General features: G+C 40.9%; 1 protein-coding gene across 2 annotated transcripts in view; it reads left to right on the forward strand.

Moving 5' to 3' along the window:
• CACNB2 (calcium voltage-gated channel auxiliary subunit beta 2) overlaps positions 1-16031 on the forward strand; it is a 565457-nt gene that overhangs the window by 109901 nt on the left and 439525 nt on the right. For both annotated transcript variants that reach the window (XM_021064820.1, XM_021064817.1), the window contains one exon: positions 1038-1130. In XM_021064820.1, coding sequence (XP_020920479.1) covers positions 1038-1130 — 93 coding nt within the window. The remainder of the gene's footprint in view (positions 1-1037; positions 1131-16031) is intronic.

A 16031-nucleotide genomic window follows, 5' to 3' on the forward strand; every position in this document is an offset into this window, starting at 1 on the left:
TGGCCCCACACTTCATTCCTGGTCTGTCTAGATCTCCAGGTGTCTGTATGAAAGTGATCACAAAATTCACATTGCAAAATGTTCCTCCCCACTTAAAGGACCACCCCAGCACAGGAATACCTGTGGAATTACAAATTAAAACAGGAAAAGGAGCGATAAAATGGACATTCCACACCACTGAAAAACAATATTTCATTCTGCACTTGCCTGCCGCAGTCATGTTGGCTGAAGGGCTTTGACAGGTTACTTTTCTTTCATGGTAATTTTGCCCCAGTCCCTCCCACATATAAATTATTTTCTAATGCCTTATCTTTAGCGGCCTTTGCCTCTTGACCCCAGATTGCATAAACTGTTTTAATTCACCAGTTATGAAATGCTTTTTCTTGAAATTGCTCCTCCCTGTCAACTTATATTTGTTTTGAAATAAATATTTGTGATTCCACCAATAACTTTTAAAAAAATGTATGTTATTAAAATATAGTTGGTTTATAGTGTTGTGTTCATTCCTGCTGTACAGCAAAATGACTGTTCCACATTCTAGATTCTTTTTCAAATTCTTCTCCATGATGGTTTATCGTGGGATATTGAGTAGAGCTCCCTGTGCACCTGGTCTCTCCATCCTGTATATGCTAGTTTGCATCTGCTAACTCCAAGCTCCCCATCTTTCCCTCTCCCCCCGCATGGCAGCCACAGGTCTGTTCTCTATGTCTGTGAGTCTGTTTTTGTCTCGTAGAGAAGTTCATTTGTGTCGTATTTTAATTCCACATATGCATGATGTCATATGGTCACCAATAACTTTTTCATAATGCTCCTATGTTGGCAGTGATCTAGAACATTTTGCTCTTGTCTTGATCTAGAACATTTTCTAGAACTCGTCCAGATTCTCATATGGGGCCTAGCAATAATCTCATTTGTCCTCGCTGTCTTGATCTAGAACATTCCCTGTCTTGATCTAGAACATTTTCTAGAACTCGGTCTAGATTCTCACATGGGGCCTAGCAATAATCTCATTTGGTCTCTCTGTTTCTTTTTTGCAGTCATATGGAAAAGGAGCTAGAAGGAAAAACAGATTTAAAGGATCCGATGGGAGCACTTCGTCTGACACTACCTCAAATAGCTTCGTCCGTCAGGTAAGGAGCTCTTAAATTCATAGTTCGGAGACGTATAGTAAAATGAATTCAGTTTTTTGTTTTTGTTTTTTAGAGTGGTTTTATAGCAGCATCCTCACAATTTTTATCAGTATTATTGTTCTCTTAGCTGGAGTGAAAATTGTGCTGTTGAATGGCATCGTTAATGTATTTAAATTTTAAGTGAGACCATCTGTGTAACAGTCCCACGCGTTCCTGGCAAGTTGGGAAAGACAAGGGCACCCTTTGTTACAAAGGGTTTCTTGAGAACCGAATGAGTGACCTCCAGCAGCCACGAGGACAGTTGGGGGGCTTTGTGTGGAAGGGGTGGGGCAGGCCTGGTTTGCCAGCTGTGAAGTTCCTCCCACCAGAGTTTTCCTCTTCCCACCCGGGGCTGGGATTGCAAAAGAGACAATCGCCCCGGTCTTGAAATGGTCCAGGGTACGGGGGTCAAACAGCACACGTGATACTTTGGCAGCATCATTGAAACTGCCTCTGGACACGGTTAAGGTGTGTTCCTGCCCAGTGGTTTGGAACTACCCCCCCGCTTCCAAGCACTGTTGGGGTCCCTAACATAGAAACACTCTTAGACTTGGTTGCAGAAAGGACTTCAATTCCCAGAGGAAGAGCACCGGCTGCCAGCACTTTGAGGAAATAGGTGACAGGTGGAAACTGACATGGCTTCAGGTGTAGGTGAGCAAAGATCTTCACCTGATGCTTTTCAGTGGAGGGGAAGTTGGCAGGAAGCTGCTTCCTGGGTGAAGGACCCCCCTTTGCTGGTTGGCAGCGTTTGTCCTTAAGCCTGTATCAGTGAGAGCTCATTCCCTCCCGAGGACAACGGTTGTCCGCTGGAAGAGCTGCTCCGTGTCTCTTGGAAAAGTCATTGTCTCCTCTGCTTTGGGGGGGTCCTGTCCCCATGCCTCTCTCCCCACTTAGCAGCAGTTCCGCCCTGACATGTTTACCTGTTGCATCCGTGGGGATTTCGTTCCTGGTTAGTGGCTGCGTCCTATGTTTTCCCAACACAAAGGATGATCCATCTCCAACCATCCGCTCCCCGCTGACAACATCAAGGGCACCAGCCGTGAGTCTGAGTCACTTGGGAACTGGAAGAACTTGGGTTCTTGTCTCTGCTAATTGGTCACTGTTTTGGTTGCTGGTTAAGAGAGCCGGTTAAGAAGGACAGGGATTTTATTGAGCTAAGAAACAGGTAGAAAGAGAAAGGCAAGTGAGGCCCGCCCTGGAGCAAAGTTCTGATGGCCCAAGAGGTGCAGGGACCAGGTGCCAGGGGCACTAGGGCACGTGCATTGGCCTGAAGTTGTTGTCTCGTGGGCAGGATTCGGGCATCCGGGGCTTGAGCCTAAGTGAAGAGCCTGGAGAAAGAGTGTCAGCTCAGGGGAGCCTCTTCAAGGAACGTCACCCAGGCCTTTCCCAATTCAAGCATCGGTATTGATTCTGCCTCTGGGGCCAGGAGATTTTTACCTGGGGCGCTAGAATCCACGCGCTGAGTCATCCTCTTAGAGCTGAATGCCGGAGGGCCTGAAGCAGAAACAAATAAGCTTCTTAGGGCACAGAGAGTCTGCAGAAAAGCCACACCAAATGACAGGCGGCGGGTCGAAAAGGCAGGGAGAGAAAACCTGTGGTGTTTGTAGTGAGCGACATCTTTTGATGGAAATAGAGTATAAAGCTCATTATTGCTCACCTGAGCTCTGCAAAAAATGCCTTTATTTTTTATTTTCCACTGTACAGCATGGGGACCAAGTTACTCTTACATGTATACATTTTTTTCCCACCCTTTGTTCTGTTGCAATATAAGTATCTAGACATAGTTCTCGATGCTACTCAGCAGGATCGCCTTGTAAATCCATTCCAAATTGTATCCGATACCCCCAAGCTCCCGATCCCTCCCACTCCCTCCCTCTCCCATCGGGCAGCCACAAATCTATTCTCCAAGTCCATGATTTTCTTTTCTGTGGAAAAGCTCATTTGTGCTGGATATTAGATTCCAGTTATAGGTGATATCATATGGTATTTGTCTTTGTCTTTCTGATTCATTTCACTCACTATGAGAGTCTCTAGTTCCATCCATGTTGCTGTAAATGGCATTATGTCGTTCTTTTTTATGGCTGAGTAGTATTCCATTGTGTATATATACCACATCTTCCGAATCCAAACATCTGTCGATGGACATTTGGGTTGTTTCCATATCTTGGCTATTGTGAATAGTGCTGCATCGCCAGGCACTCTTTTCCAGTTATCTCTTTGGCTGTGAATTCCCCTTGGGTAGAGTTTGGATAACTTGATTGGAAGGTGAGGAGGGATATAAACTGCATATAAACTGACTGGAATTTGGTTTTCCTCGTGTTAACTTCCTTTTTTTTTTTTTTTAATAACTTCCTTTCAACGTTGCATTCTTGGCGACATATGAGATTATGTGGTCGAAATACCATTAAAAATGCTAAAGAGTGCTATGAAACTACTTCCTATAAATTTAGGTCCACATTACCAAACACATGTGAGCATGTAAGAAGACCCAAAACAACCCCCTCAAACATAAATCTACTCTAAAAGTTGGTCTCCTTGAAATAAAAGCCCATCTCCGTGAATCTCAGTATGAAGAGGTGCTTGCTATGACATGGGTTTGCAGTTATGATCCCAGAGACATCACGAACCCTGAAGTACCAGCTTGCTTCTGACACAGAAGAAAAACCAGTGTCTTTGGTGAGAATGCTAAGTTAAACACTCTATTTTTCCTTTGGTAATTTAATCTCTGTTTTGTTACAACCACATTCATATTTTGCTACCCTTTGAAAATAAGTTAAGGCTACCATGGCATAGCTAAATATTTAGTCGACTATGGTTTCGTCAGAGAATTTGCAGGAATGCAGGGTAGGTAGGAACAATAAGTGTATGTGAGATGAAGTCATTTGAAAGCACTCCCTTTTGAATGCTTTCTTTTTATCCTAAGTAGGTGTTTTGTTCAATAAGTGAGGTACATTAGTGCATGTTACGTGTCTGTGGCTAGGGCACATGTGTAATTGGTATTGCAGGTGTTTGGTCTCTCTAACTGGGTGCTATTTAAAAATTATTTTGGTTAGATTTTATTGCTGCCTTTGAATTAAAAATTTCCATATAATTTTGAAACCTTCAGATATATATTTTCACTAACTGTATATATACATTTCGAAATTTTTAACTCATTCTTTTAAAAAACATTTTATGGAAGTACAGTTGATTTACAGTGCTGTGTTACTATCTTCTGTACAGCAAAGTGACTCAGTTATGTACATATATATATATATCTTTTTCATATTCTGTTCCATTATGATTTATCACAGGATATTGAATATAGTTCCCTGTGCTATATGGTAGGATCTTATTGTTTATCCATCCTGTATATAATAGTTGGCATCTGCTAATCCCAAACTCCCAATCCTTCCCTCCCCCCTTCCCCCCCCCAGCAACCACAAGTCTGTTCTCTATGTGAGTCTGCTTTTGTTTAGTAGGTATGTTGATTTGTGTCATATTTTAGATTCCATGTATAAGTGACATCATATGGTATTTGCCTTTCTCTTATTTCACTTAGTATGATTATCTCTAGGTCCATCCATGTTGCTCCAAATGTTTTATTCGTGACTGAGTAATATTCCATTACACACACACATACACACATACACACAGAGGTTGAACATGTGAAAATTTTATATAAAGAAAGAGAAACTTTTATTTTTTAGTAAGCGAGAGTATCATAGCGTTTGCTATAGATTGAACTGTGAACTCTTCTGGAATTCATGTGTTGAAGGCCTGACCCACAATGTGACTGTACTTGGAGATGGGGCCTTTACAGAGGTAGTTAGGGTTAAACGAGGTCCTAAGAGTGGGGCCCTAATCTGATAGAGCCGGTATCTCTGTAAAGAAGAGTCAGCAAGGATGTATGTGTGCAGAAAAATAGGCCATTGAGAGGACAGAGGGAGAAGGTGTCTTGTCACAAGCCAAGGAGAGAGGTCTCACCAGGACCCAACCTTGTCAGCACCCGACCTTGGACTTCCAGCCTCCAGAGCATGAGAAAATACATTTCTGTTGTTCTGCTATAGCCGTCCTCCTAGTAGACTAATACAGATACACAAACACGTACACAATTGGGCTTGATAGTAGGCCTACTTTTGTAACTTTAAAAATAAACATTCTTTGATATGCAACATATATGCTGGCAAATGCACAGATCCCAAGTGTCAGTCTGATGAGATTTCACAAAGTCAGTGTATCCCTACATACCTAACACCAGGTCAAGAAACTTATTACCAGCCCCCGAGATGCCCCTTTGACCCCTGTCCCTCTTTACTCCCTTCTTCCTCGCTAAAGGCAATCAACCGTCATCATTTCTTCTGAAATTACACCTTCTCTTGGCCTGTTTTAAGGGCTTTGTATAAATGGCATCATTTTCGGTCTTTATTCTTTCACTCAACTTCATGATTTTTATATTCATCTCTGTTGGATGTTTCAGTAACTGGTTGAGTTTCTTTGCTGAACAGTGTTGTGTTGTGTTGATTTACCCTCTCAACTGTTGCTGGACGTCGAGTTGTTTCCTGGTGGGGTTATTGAGATCAATGCTGTGATGTACATTCTTGTGTCTCTCCTGGGACACGTACAGATGCATTTTTGTTCACATTGGAATAGAGTGGAATGCTGGGTCTTAGACTCATGTCAGGTAAATACTTACAAGACAGTTTTTCAAAGTGGTGAACCAGTTTGCACTCTCACCCACAGTGGGCAACAGTTTTCGTTGTTTCATAGCTTTGCCAACACTTGGTATTGTTGATGGTTTTTCATTTCAGTCATTCTTATGACAGTGAAGTTTAGCTCATTATGGCATTAATATCTGGTTCCTTAATAACTAAGCTGTTTACCTGTGGCTGGATCTAGGGACCATTGCATGATATAAATGTATATTATACATATGTATTTAAATATAACATATTAAATATAATACAATAGGTGTATTAAATATAAATATAAGAATAAACATAATGAATATAATAAAATAATATACTTAAATATTTATATAGTATATATTTGTAATACATATTTGTATATAATATATATTTATAACACATATTTTATATATAGTATACATTTATAAATGTATACTATAATATATTATAAAATATATATAATAGCTAAAGTTAGACTCTGAAAGATCTTACATGAGATTTTACATGATCTTACATGAGATTTTAAATTTTAAAATTGTGGGTCAAGCCTTCAACACATGAATTCCAGGAGAGTTCACAGTTCAATCTACAGCAAACTCTATGATACTCTCGCTTACTAAAAAATAAGTTTCTCTTTCTTTATATAAAATTTTCACATGTTCAACCTCTGTGTGTGTGTGTGTAAATTTTAAAATATGAGAGTATTTTATTACTCTCTATGGTAAATAGCTCATTCATCATTGTAATTAGGTCTGTGGCTATTTGATAAAAAATGGTATCATCGCTTGGTGGGAGGATGTTGAAATATAATGGAATACATTAGGACATGAGGATGAAGAAAGGCTCTAAGTAAAATGGGAAAAGGCATGGTTTTATTTTTTTCCCAGGCTTGGAGTTGTATCTTTCTAGCCACCATTTGTTTGTGGTGCTCTAACTAATTTTTTAAGAAGATTCGTTAGTCTTAAGACTAATAGATACATTTCAGCTTTAGGTCCTTAAGCAGGATAACAGCTACCACAAAAGAGCTTTTGTAGTCTAGATAAAGGGTCCGTTTTGTGGGTTGACCAGTAGCCCATAACCTAACCCAATGACCCATCTTTGGTTCTTCACATCATCAGCCTATTTGAAGTAGTGATATTTCAGAGAACATGACTTCCTCCTGAGCTTGGTTAATTACTCCCAGGACACAGTTCCATGCTGGAGTTCAGGGGTGGGGCTGAGTCCTGATCAGTGAGGGTTGCGTTGAGGTCACTGTCCACAGGGATTATTGGCTGCGTGTGGTGGGTATTAGTGGGACGTCCCACGGGCTGCTTCCCAACAGGTTGCTGTTGGTTCTCCTCTACAGAAGCTTGTTGCCAAGTCACAGCTGGGCCTATGTGGTGTGTCAGTTTCATGAACTTGTTTCTGGCAACTGCAAAAGGAAGAACATTAATTAGTAGGAAAGTTGGAGTTCCTGTCGTGGTTCAGGGGTAGCAAACCCGACTAGTATCCATGAGGATGCGGGTTCGATCCCTGGCCTTGCTTAGTGGGTTAAGAATCTGGCATGCCTTGAGCTGTGGTGTAGGTTGCAGAAACACGGCTCCGATCTGGCATTGCTGTGGCTATGGTATAGGCCGCTGGCTACAGCTCGATTTGACCCTAGCCTGGGAACTTCCATATGCCGTGGTGCATCCCTAAAAAAGCAAAAATAAATAAATAAATAAGAGAGAGAGAGAGAAAGGAACATTAAATGTGGTTTATCTGTTTGTTTTTAAGATCTCATGCCTTTATGCGGTGGTTAAAATGTTGCCTCTGTGCAAAATTGGTTCACTATATACTGAACTTAGAATTTCTATAATTCTCTTTTGTTTTTCTTCTTCTTCTTTTTTTTTTTTTTCCCTTTTTAAGGCCGCACCTGCGGCATATGGAAGTTCCCAGACCGGGGGGGGTTGAATTCGAGCTGCAGCTGCAGCCTACACCACAGCTACAGCAGCACTGCATCCAAGCATCTGTGAGCTACATCACAGCTTTTAGCAATACGGGATCTTTATCCCACTGAGCAAGGCCAGGGATCCAACCCACATCCTCACAAACACCATGTCGGTTCCTAACCTGCTGAGCCACAGCAGGAACTCTTCCACAGTAAAAGTAAATTATGTACATTATGATGTTAGGAGGTTTATTTCAAACATTTTTCTTCAAGAGCAAGGTATGATAAGGGCCTGGATTCTGAATCTGGTCTAAGACAAGTCCGAATTTTGCCTCTGCTGTTTATTAGTTGGTTTTTGGACAAGGGCTTCATCTCTGTGTACTTCTACCTCAGGAGCAGTTTATGGGAAAGAGAATCTACCCCAAAAGCTGACTGTAAGAATTTTGTGAGCTAAAACTTGTAAATTGCTTAGAACTCTACCTGCAGTCTAGTAAATGCTATTTAAGAGTTTATTATTATTGCTTGTAAAATAGTATTACCTAGTGAGTTAACACTAAAATACGAATTAGACCATGGCAGAGGAAATAAAAATAATGGTTATTGACTGTTACCTGCATATTCTATCTGGATGTACATTTTGCAAATGAGAACATTGAGGCACCAAGAGATAAAGCCCTTTGTTCACAGATACGTGGCAAGTAAGATCAGAGTCAGAATTTGAATCCTGGGGCTTGATTCCAGATCCATGCTTTCATTAGTGATCGTGCTTCACACCCTGTAACAAAGGCTGTGCCTAAATGAAAATCAATTTCAAGTGTTTAGTTTCTGCTAAGAAAGACTTGATTCCTATCATTGTTTAGGATAAATGCATACCAAGTTATTTGAACTTCCTTAGAGGAAGGTGAGGGTGTAAGTTTTCCCTAGCATCATGATTAAAAGAAAACGAAACCAAACAGAAATAGCAGTAAGCATCCTTTCTTTACCTCTTTCCTTAAAACTTGCTCGGATTCCCCGTTAGTGTCACCATCTTAGCAAACTTGGTCACTCTTCTGGGTCATAAGAAGTGTAATTGCAAGAGTGTTTGTTTTTTCCTTTCTCCCACAAAAGTTGAAGAAACACACACTTTTTGGAATTGTAAAATCCTTTTCTTCCCCTTTCATTCTTTTTTTTTTTTTTAAACAAACTTGGAAATGAACTTACGTGTGAATCACCTAGCGTTATGCTGCTTGGTTTTGATGTTTGACTGAGACTGAAGGGCCCATGAATTGTTCCCACTGTGACCTGGGTAAAGTGAGGCGCATATATAGCACCTGGTTTTAACACCAGAGCCCTGGAAAAGGTTTTTTTTTTGTTCATTAGGACTTGTGCTTTGTAAACAGGCACTTTAATTTTAATTTATTGAGGGGTGGCAAGTGTTAGACATGACTTATGGGCACTGTACTTAGAATTAAGGAAGATTTTTTGTTCAAACTGTCCATGTCCTGAAAGGTACTTAGTACAGAAAGCAGTGGTTATTTTGTATTTATTATTAAGATAATTAAGATATCCAGGCTGTCTTTGATGGTAGTATTAAACTCTTTATACTTCTTGGCTATGTGCAGTGGACAGATCCATCAATAAGAGAACTTCTTTTATCATCACAAGAAACCTAGAAAGGCTATAGTTCTTCAAATCCATTGCATTTAGTGCCTGCCATAAATTTATAGTTGATGAAGATAATTAAGTTTTCATATATAATTTAGATCTTTCCTCACAACATCACCCAAAGAAAGGATTAAAAAAAAAGTCCCTGGAGTTCCTGTTGTGGCTCAGCAGTAACAAATCCAGCTAGTATCCATGAGGATTCAGGTTTGATCCCTGGCCTCACACTCAGTGGTTTAAGGGTCTAGTGTTGCCATGAGCTGCAGTGTAGGTTGCAGATGTGGCTTGGATCTGGCCTTGCTGTGGGCTGTGGTGTAGGCCAGCAGCTGCAGCTCCAATTCAGTCCTTAGCCTAGGAACCTCCGTATGCCACAGGTGCAGCCCTAAAAAGCCAAAAAAAAAAAAAAAAAAAAAAAATCCCCAAGGTGCGTTGTCAGAGATGGAGAAGAGAGGAGAATGACTAATTTTTTTCAGCACCAGAACCTACGCAGGTAAATTCATTTACTGGAAGAAAAATCCAAGACTAGGAGTCGAAAGGCCTCCCTGGCATGGAAGGGAGAGAATGTTTGTGCTGTTCTTTTCAGGAGGTTGTGCAAGAACTGCTCACTGTATAAATTCTTTGATTCTGCCAAGGTCAGGGGCAACTATGTACATCCACAAATAAGCAATGGTCATCAAAGTTAAAGCAGCTTGTGGGGTGGGAGGTGGTGAGGGCAGTGTCAGTAACTGCTTATTCAGCCCCATTTTCTCATCAGCTTTCCTCCCCTCTCCCTCCCCCATCCCTCCTTCCCCCCTCTTTCAATTTCTTCCTTTTCTTAAAGATGTTCTTCTCCCTGGCTGTGTGTATGTACCTGTCATTATTCCTAAAATGAACAGCAAATGCTAAGGGGGTGACCATCGGGTTGCTTTATTTCAATGACCCCACCGCCTGGTAACTTTCATTCAGGGTTCCCCATCATCTGAGCTCCACTCTCTGCTGTCCCAGGCATGGGCAGGACTCACCAGCTCTTCCCACTGCTGATTTTAATAGGTCACACTATGGTACCCACCCGTGTCCTTTGTGCAGAAAGTTGAGCTTTAGGAACTGGCCATTCTTTTGGGACTTCGCAAGCACCATCATCTTGGGGACATTCTCGGGGAGGAGCGTTGCAACCGATGTGGGGTTTTGCTCCCCAGCATATGTTGCGGTTTTAAGGAAGTCATCCTGTCGCATCGAAGAGCTTCCAGGATCCCTATCAGGATGCCAACATGCAATGAATCAAATATTTCACAGAAGGTTGCACGATGCTTTCAGAACATGGTATTCTAAACACATTCCATCGTCTTCCAGGACCGTGTTCTTGGGGCTGCTTTTTTGGACCTTTTATTCGTCCAGATTGGCTTTAAATATGAATGATTAATCACAGAGACACACAGTCTATTTTTTAGTTTTGTTTTGCAAAAGACAGATTAAACTGCGATAATGATTACAGACTCCAGGCCTGCGTAGACTGATATGTTTAAGGTTGGATAAATCTTTCAGCCCTTAAATACTGGCTTGTTGCCGTGTTATGCTGTATTCGTCACAAACACAACTATAAATAATAATGCAGTAGATTTATGGCCACTGTTATTTCCTGTAAATGTCTTTTTATCTTATTAGGCATTCATTTAGATTTTGTGAATGGCAGAATCTGTTCTGAGTCTTCCCAAGAACGCTTCATAAATATATCAGTATAAAAATAGTGAGCTCCATGATCAAGTCCGTTGTTCTTTCTAGGGTATAGGCCTATATATTACTGAGGATGTTTACTTTTTTCTTTGAGTAGACAAAAGTCCTTCAGAAAGTTTTTTTTTTTTTTTTTTCCCAGTTAAATTTTGGGAGTTGTGTTGTGGCGCAGTGGGTTAAGGATCTGGCATTGTCACTGCTGTGGTTCTGGTTACTGCAGTGTCACAGGTTTGAGCCCTGGCCCGGGAACTTCCACGTGTTGTGGTGTGGCCAAAAAAAGAAAAAGTTAGATTTTGTACTTCAACATATAATTAGTTTTAACATGTCTTTTTGACAAACTTGTATCATTCTCATTAGATTCCACATATAAATGATCTCATGATATTTGTCTTTCTTTTACTTCCCTTAGTATGATAATCTGTGGGTCCCTCCATGTTGCTGCAAATGACATTGTTTTGTTCTTTTTTATGGCTGAGTAATATTCGATTGTATATATGTACCACATTGTCTTTATCCATTCCTCTGTCAGGGGACGTTTAGATGGCTTCCATGTCTTGAGCTATTGCAAATAGTACTGCTATAGACGTGGGGGTGCATATATCTTTTGAATTATGGTTTTTCTCCAAATAGATACCCAGGAGTGGATTGCTGGATCATATAGTAGTTCTATTTTTAGTTTTTAAAAGAACCTCCGTACTATTCTCCATAGTGGCTTTACCAATTTCCATTCTCACCAAGAGTGTGGGAAGATTCCCTTTTCTCCACATTCTCTCTGGAATTTATTTTCTGTAGCCCTTTTGATGATGGCCACTCTGGTGTGCGGTGATAACCTCATTGTGCTATTGATTTGCATTTCTGTGATAATTACTGTCGTTGAGCATCTTTTCGTGTGTTTTTTTGGCCATCTGTTTTCTTTGGAGTTTAACATGTCTTTGTGAACATAATTTTTGTGGAAGAACAAGGGCATGGTTAAATACAAAATCTCCTCCTTTTCAGATTGTTTTCATGTATTTGGAACACCTACCCCATACACTATGTTCGATTAAGGTCCCTCATTATTAGGGTAATTTTGAGGATTGATGCTTTTTTTTTTTTTTAATCCTTGCATATCTTTTTTCCACTGAGATAAAAATACCACTTTATGACCTGGCATCCTTTCTGCAGGTGTTTTCAGTTCTTTAAACTCAGATATGTTTCCGGCTATAATGTACTTTCCACTTACGCCCCATTTCCTTCCATTAGTATTCATGTGCTGCTTGGCCAGTCCGCACAGAGTCCCCTGAACTGCCCCTGTAAATTCCTCGCAAACTTACAGGTGATCTAATAGGGAGTAAATGAAGAAAATGGAGTTCTAGTGAACAGTGATTTTGCAAGAAGTGTATGTTTCAGTTGAACCCTAAACTTGTATGGGTCATGCTGAAATGAAAATCAGTTCCTTCACCCCAGATCAACGATTCTTGTGGCTCAAATCTGCAGAGGCATCATACCCAAGAGAGTAGCCTGGTCATTCATAGTTGTAAATATGTCAGCTGCTCTTTGTTTTCTATTGCATGGTTTCCAGAAATCGTCACACCTGATGATTATCAGATGTTCCAGAAGTTCTTTTTTTTTTTTTTTTTCTTTTTTGCTGTCACACCTGCGGCATATGGAAATTCCCAGGCTAGGGGGTCACATCTCTGCTGCAGCTGCTGGCTACATCACAGCCACAGCCACCCCAGATCTGTGCCACCTCTGCGACGTACACCACAGCTTGTGGCAACACTGGATCCTTAACCCTGAGCGAGGCCAGGGATCAAACCCCTATCCTCACAGACACTATGGGGTCAAGAAGTCCTTTGTGAGCCTTTGGCTGATGTCGCGAAAATACTTGCGATGGTTCAGTTCAATAGGTCAGTTTTATCTTATCATTATTCCACCTCCGTGTTTATTGCAAAGACCTGAGGTGGAAAAATGGAACTGATGTCCCCACCCCAGACCTTAAGATGCTTCCTTTCACTCTTTGCTTGTTTTAGAGTTTGAGGTTAAAAGGAGGGGGAAGAAAAAACACAGGATGATGATCACAGGGGGAGGGGAGAACCTTTGTAGAGTCTTCCACTGACTCATAACTGGGAGAAAATATCAAGGTCTCTGGGAAGACTCTGTTCCCTGCCACCGTCTCACCATCTGTGTCATCATTCCTGCAAAATGGTCAAGTTTTAGAGACTTATCCCGGCTTAGGGCATCCCAGCTTCCTTCCTATTTCCTTCTGACCTTGGTGCCTGTAGAAAAGCTCCAGCTTCCATTCCTTCTTGTACTTGACACCTGGTGACATCAGGGGACAGTCAGCTGGACTGTGTGGACTTAGGACTCAGACACTTTGCCTAGGCTCTGCTTTCTCCTCTCCATCCTTTCTGGGAGTCTGGATGGGGCGTTGTGACCTCACCCGTTCTAGTGAGGGGCTTGTTTCTCTGAGCCGGTGGTCTTTTTTGTCACACAGGTGTGACCTTGAAGTTTATTTGCATTTAGATGTCTCATTCCCATGGAAAGATGGGTTGACTTCCCTTTGGCCCAGCGGCTCTGTATCTGAAAATTGGAAAAGGGCCAGCTACTTTTTTTTAAGCACCCCACCCCCACCCCCACCCAACCAAAGCAAGCAAGCAAACATCTCATTTGAAAGAAAAATAACACAGACACTGTTTGCTGGAGCTCTTGTGACAAAGTACCGCAAACTGGGTGTCTTAAACAATTAGGGAGGTATTGTCTCACAGTCCTGGAGGCTAAAATCCTGAGAAGGAAGGACCTGTACCAGGCCTCTTTCCTTGGCTCGTAGGTGACTGTCTTCATGATCCCATGGCGTTCTCTCTGTTGCGTGTCTGTCTGCCATTTGTCTGTCTACATTATGACACCAGTCATGATGGATTAGGGCCCATCCTTATGACCTCATTTGAATTTAATGACCTTTATAAAGACCCTATCTCCAAATGATGTCATATTCTGAGGTCATGGGGAAAGATGCATTTTGTGGGCAAACATATCAAATTTGAACCTACTAGTTTGATGGGGCCATAACCTAATCCAGTACAGACAGTAAGTCTGTTATAATTGGCTTCATATATAATTTATTTGTTTCCTTATAGCTTAAGTGTTTAGCAGGATGATAGACCTACATACACGAAAAAGCACTGACTGAAAAAGCCAGTGTATATCCGAAAGAAAGAAAAACATCTTTTACTAGACCTTAAAGGGATTAAAAAGTGCATTTCCCTCATGTGTGTCAATAATTCATAGAGAAATGAAACAACCTAATAAACTAATACCTTAATTATGAACCTACTTTCATTTACTTTATCATGTGAACTTCCTTTTTTTTTTTTTTTTTGCTTTTTTTGCTTTTTATGTCCACACCCACAGTATATGGCATATGGAAGTTCCCAGGCTAGAGGTTGAATCAGAGCTACAGCTGCTGGACTATGCCACAGCCACACAGGATCCAAGCTTGTCTGCAACCTACAACATAGCTTGTGGCAACACCTGATCCCTGACCCACTGAGCAAGGCCAGGGATCAAACCCACATCCTCATGGATACTAGTCGGATTCATTTCCACTGTGCCACAATGGGAACTCTTGTTGAGATTATTCCATTTTTTTGAAGTTTAAAAATCTCTACATCAGGCCTTGATAACTTACACTTTAGGGACATGTCGGAGATTGATAAAATGTTTAAAAAGCTTGGGGCTTTTAGACACATGCACCCGCATGTTCATTGCAGCACTGTTCACAGTAGCCAAGACATGGAAATAACCTGAATGTCCACTGAACGATGATTGGATTAAGAAGATGTGGTATATATACACAATGGAATACTACTCAGCCATAAAAAATAATGACATAATACCATTTGCAGCAACATGGGTGGAGCTAGAGACACTCATAGTGAGTGAAATGAGTCAGAAAGACAAAGACAAATACCATATGATATCATTTATATCTGGATTCTAATACATGGCACGAACGAACCTTTCTACAGAAAAGAAGATCATGGACATGAAGAACAGACTTGTGGTTGCCAAGAGGGAGAGGGAAGGAGTGGGATGGACTGGGAATTTGGGGTTAGTAGATGCAAACTATTGCCTTTGGAACAGATAAGCAATGGGATCCTGCTGTATAGCACTGGGAACTATGTCTGGTCACTTGTGAAGGAGCAGGATAATGTGAGAAAACAGAATGTATACATGTATGTGTGACTGGGTCATCTTGCTAATGCAGTAGAAAATTGACGGAACACCGTAAACCAGCTATAAGGGAAAAAATAAAAAGCATTATAAAAGAAAAAAAAAAAAAAGCTTGGGGCTTTTAAAGATTAAATAACCTGGAATCTGGTTCTTCCTTTAGCATATGGGAAAAATGCACTTGAACGGTTACATATCTGCAGTAGATGGTTTCTTTGCACTTAGTTTCATGACAGCCCTGAATACACACCTACCCAGACACTTAGGCATATTGTGTGTATTTTGTGACTTTTAAGTTTTCCTTTTACCCTTTTCCCTCTTATATTTAAAAGCAGAGCTATATTTTAAAATGTATTTTTTTTCCCAAGTCATATGCATTAAGGTTGGAGCTACTATTTAAAAATAACTTTTTACTTGCATTTCTCACTGTGAATTATTGTCCATTGAGCTCTCGCAGTTATGACTTCAAGCTTATAGATGTTTAATGCCAAGAAGAATGAAGAATTAACGTCCTCGCTTCATCTTTCTCTCTGACAGTTACAAGCAGGGCTGTAGCAAGGAGAAAAACCACATGGTAGGTCAGAATGTCCTGCTATGTGTTAGTTACTTGGAGGAAAAAAAAAAAATCAAAGATCTTAGGTTGTCTCTTGCCGATTTATTTGAGGATGCTGACCTGTTTGCCAAATTGAGGATCATACAGACGGACATCATTTACTCTTTTCAAGGTCT

Source organism: Sus scrofa, chromosome 10 (genome assembly GCF_000003025.6).
Source record: "Sus scrofa isolate TJ Tabasco breed Duroc chromosome 10, Sscrofa11.1, whole genome shotgun sequence".
In the NCBI taxonomy this organism is placed as follows: domain Eukaryota; kingdom Metazoa; phylum Chordata; class Mammalia; order Artiodactyla; family Suidae; genus Sus; species Sus scrofa.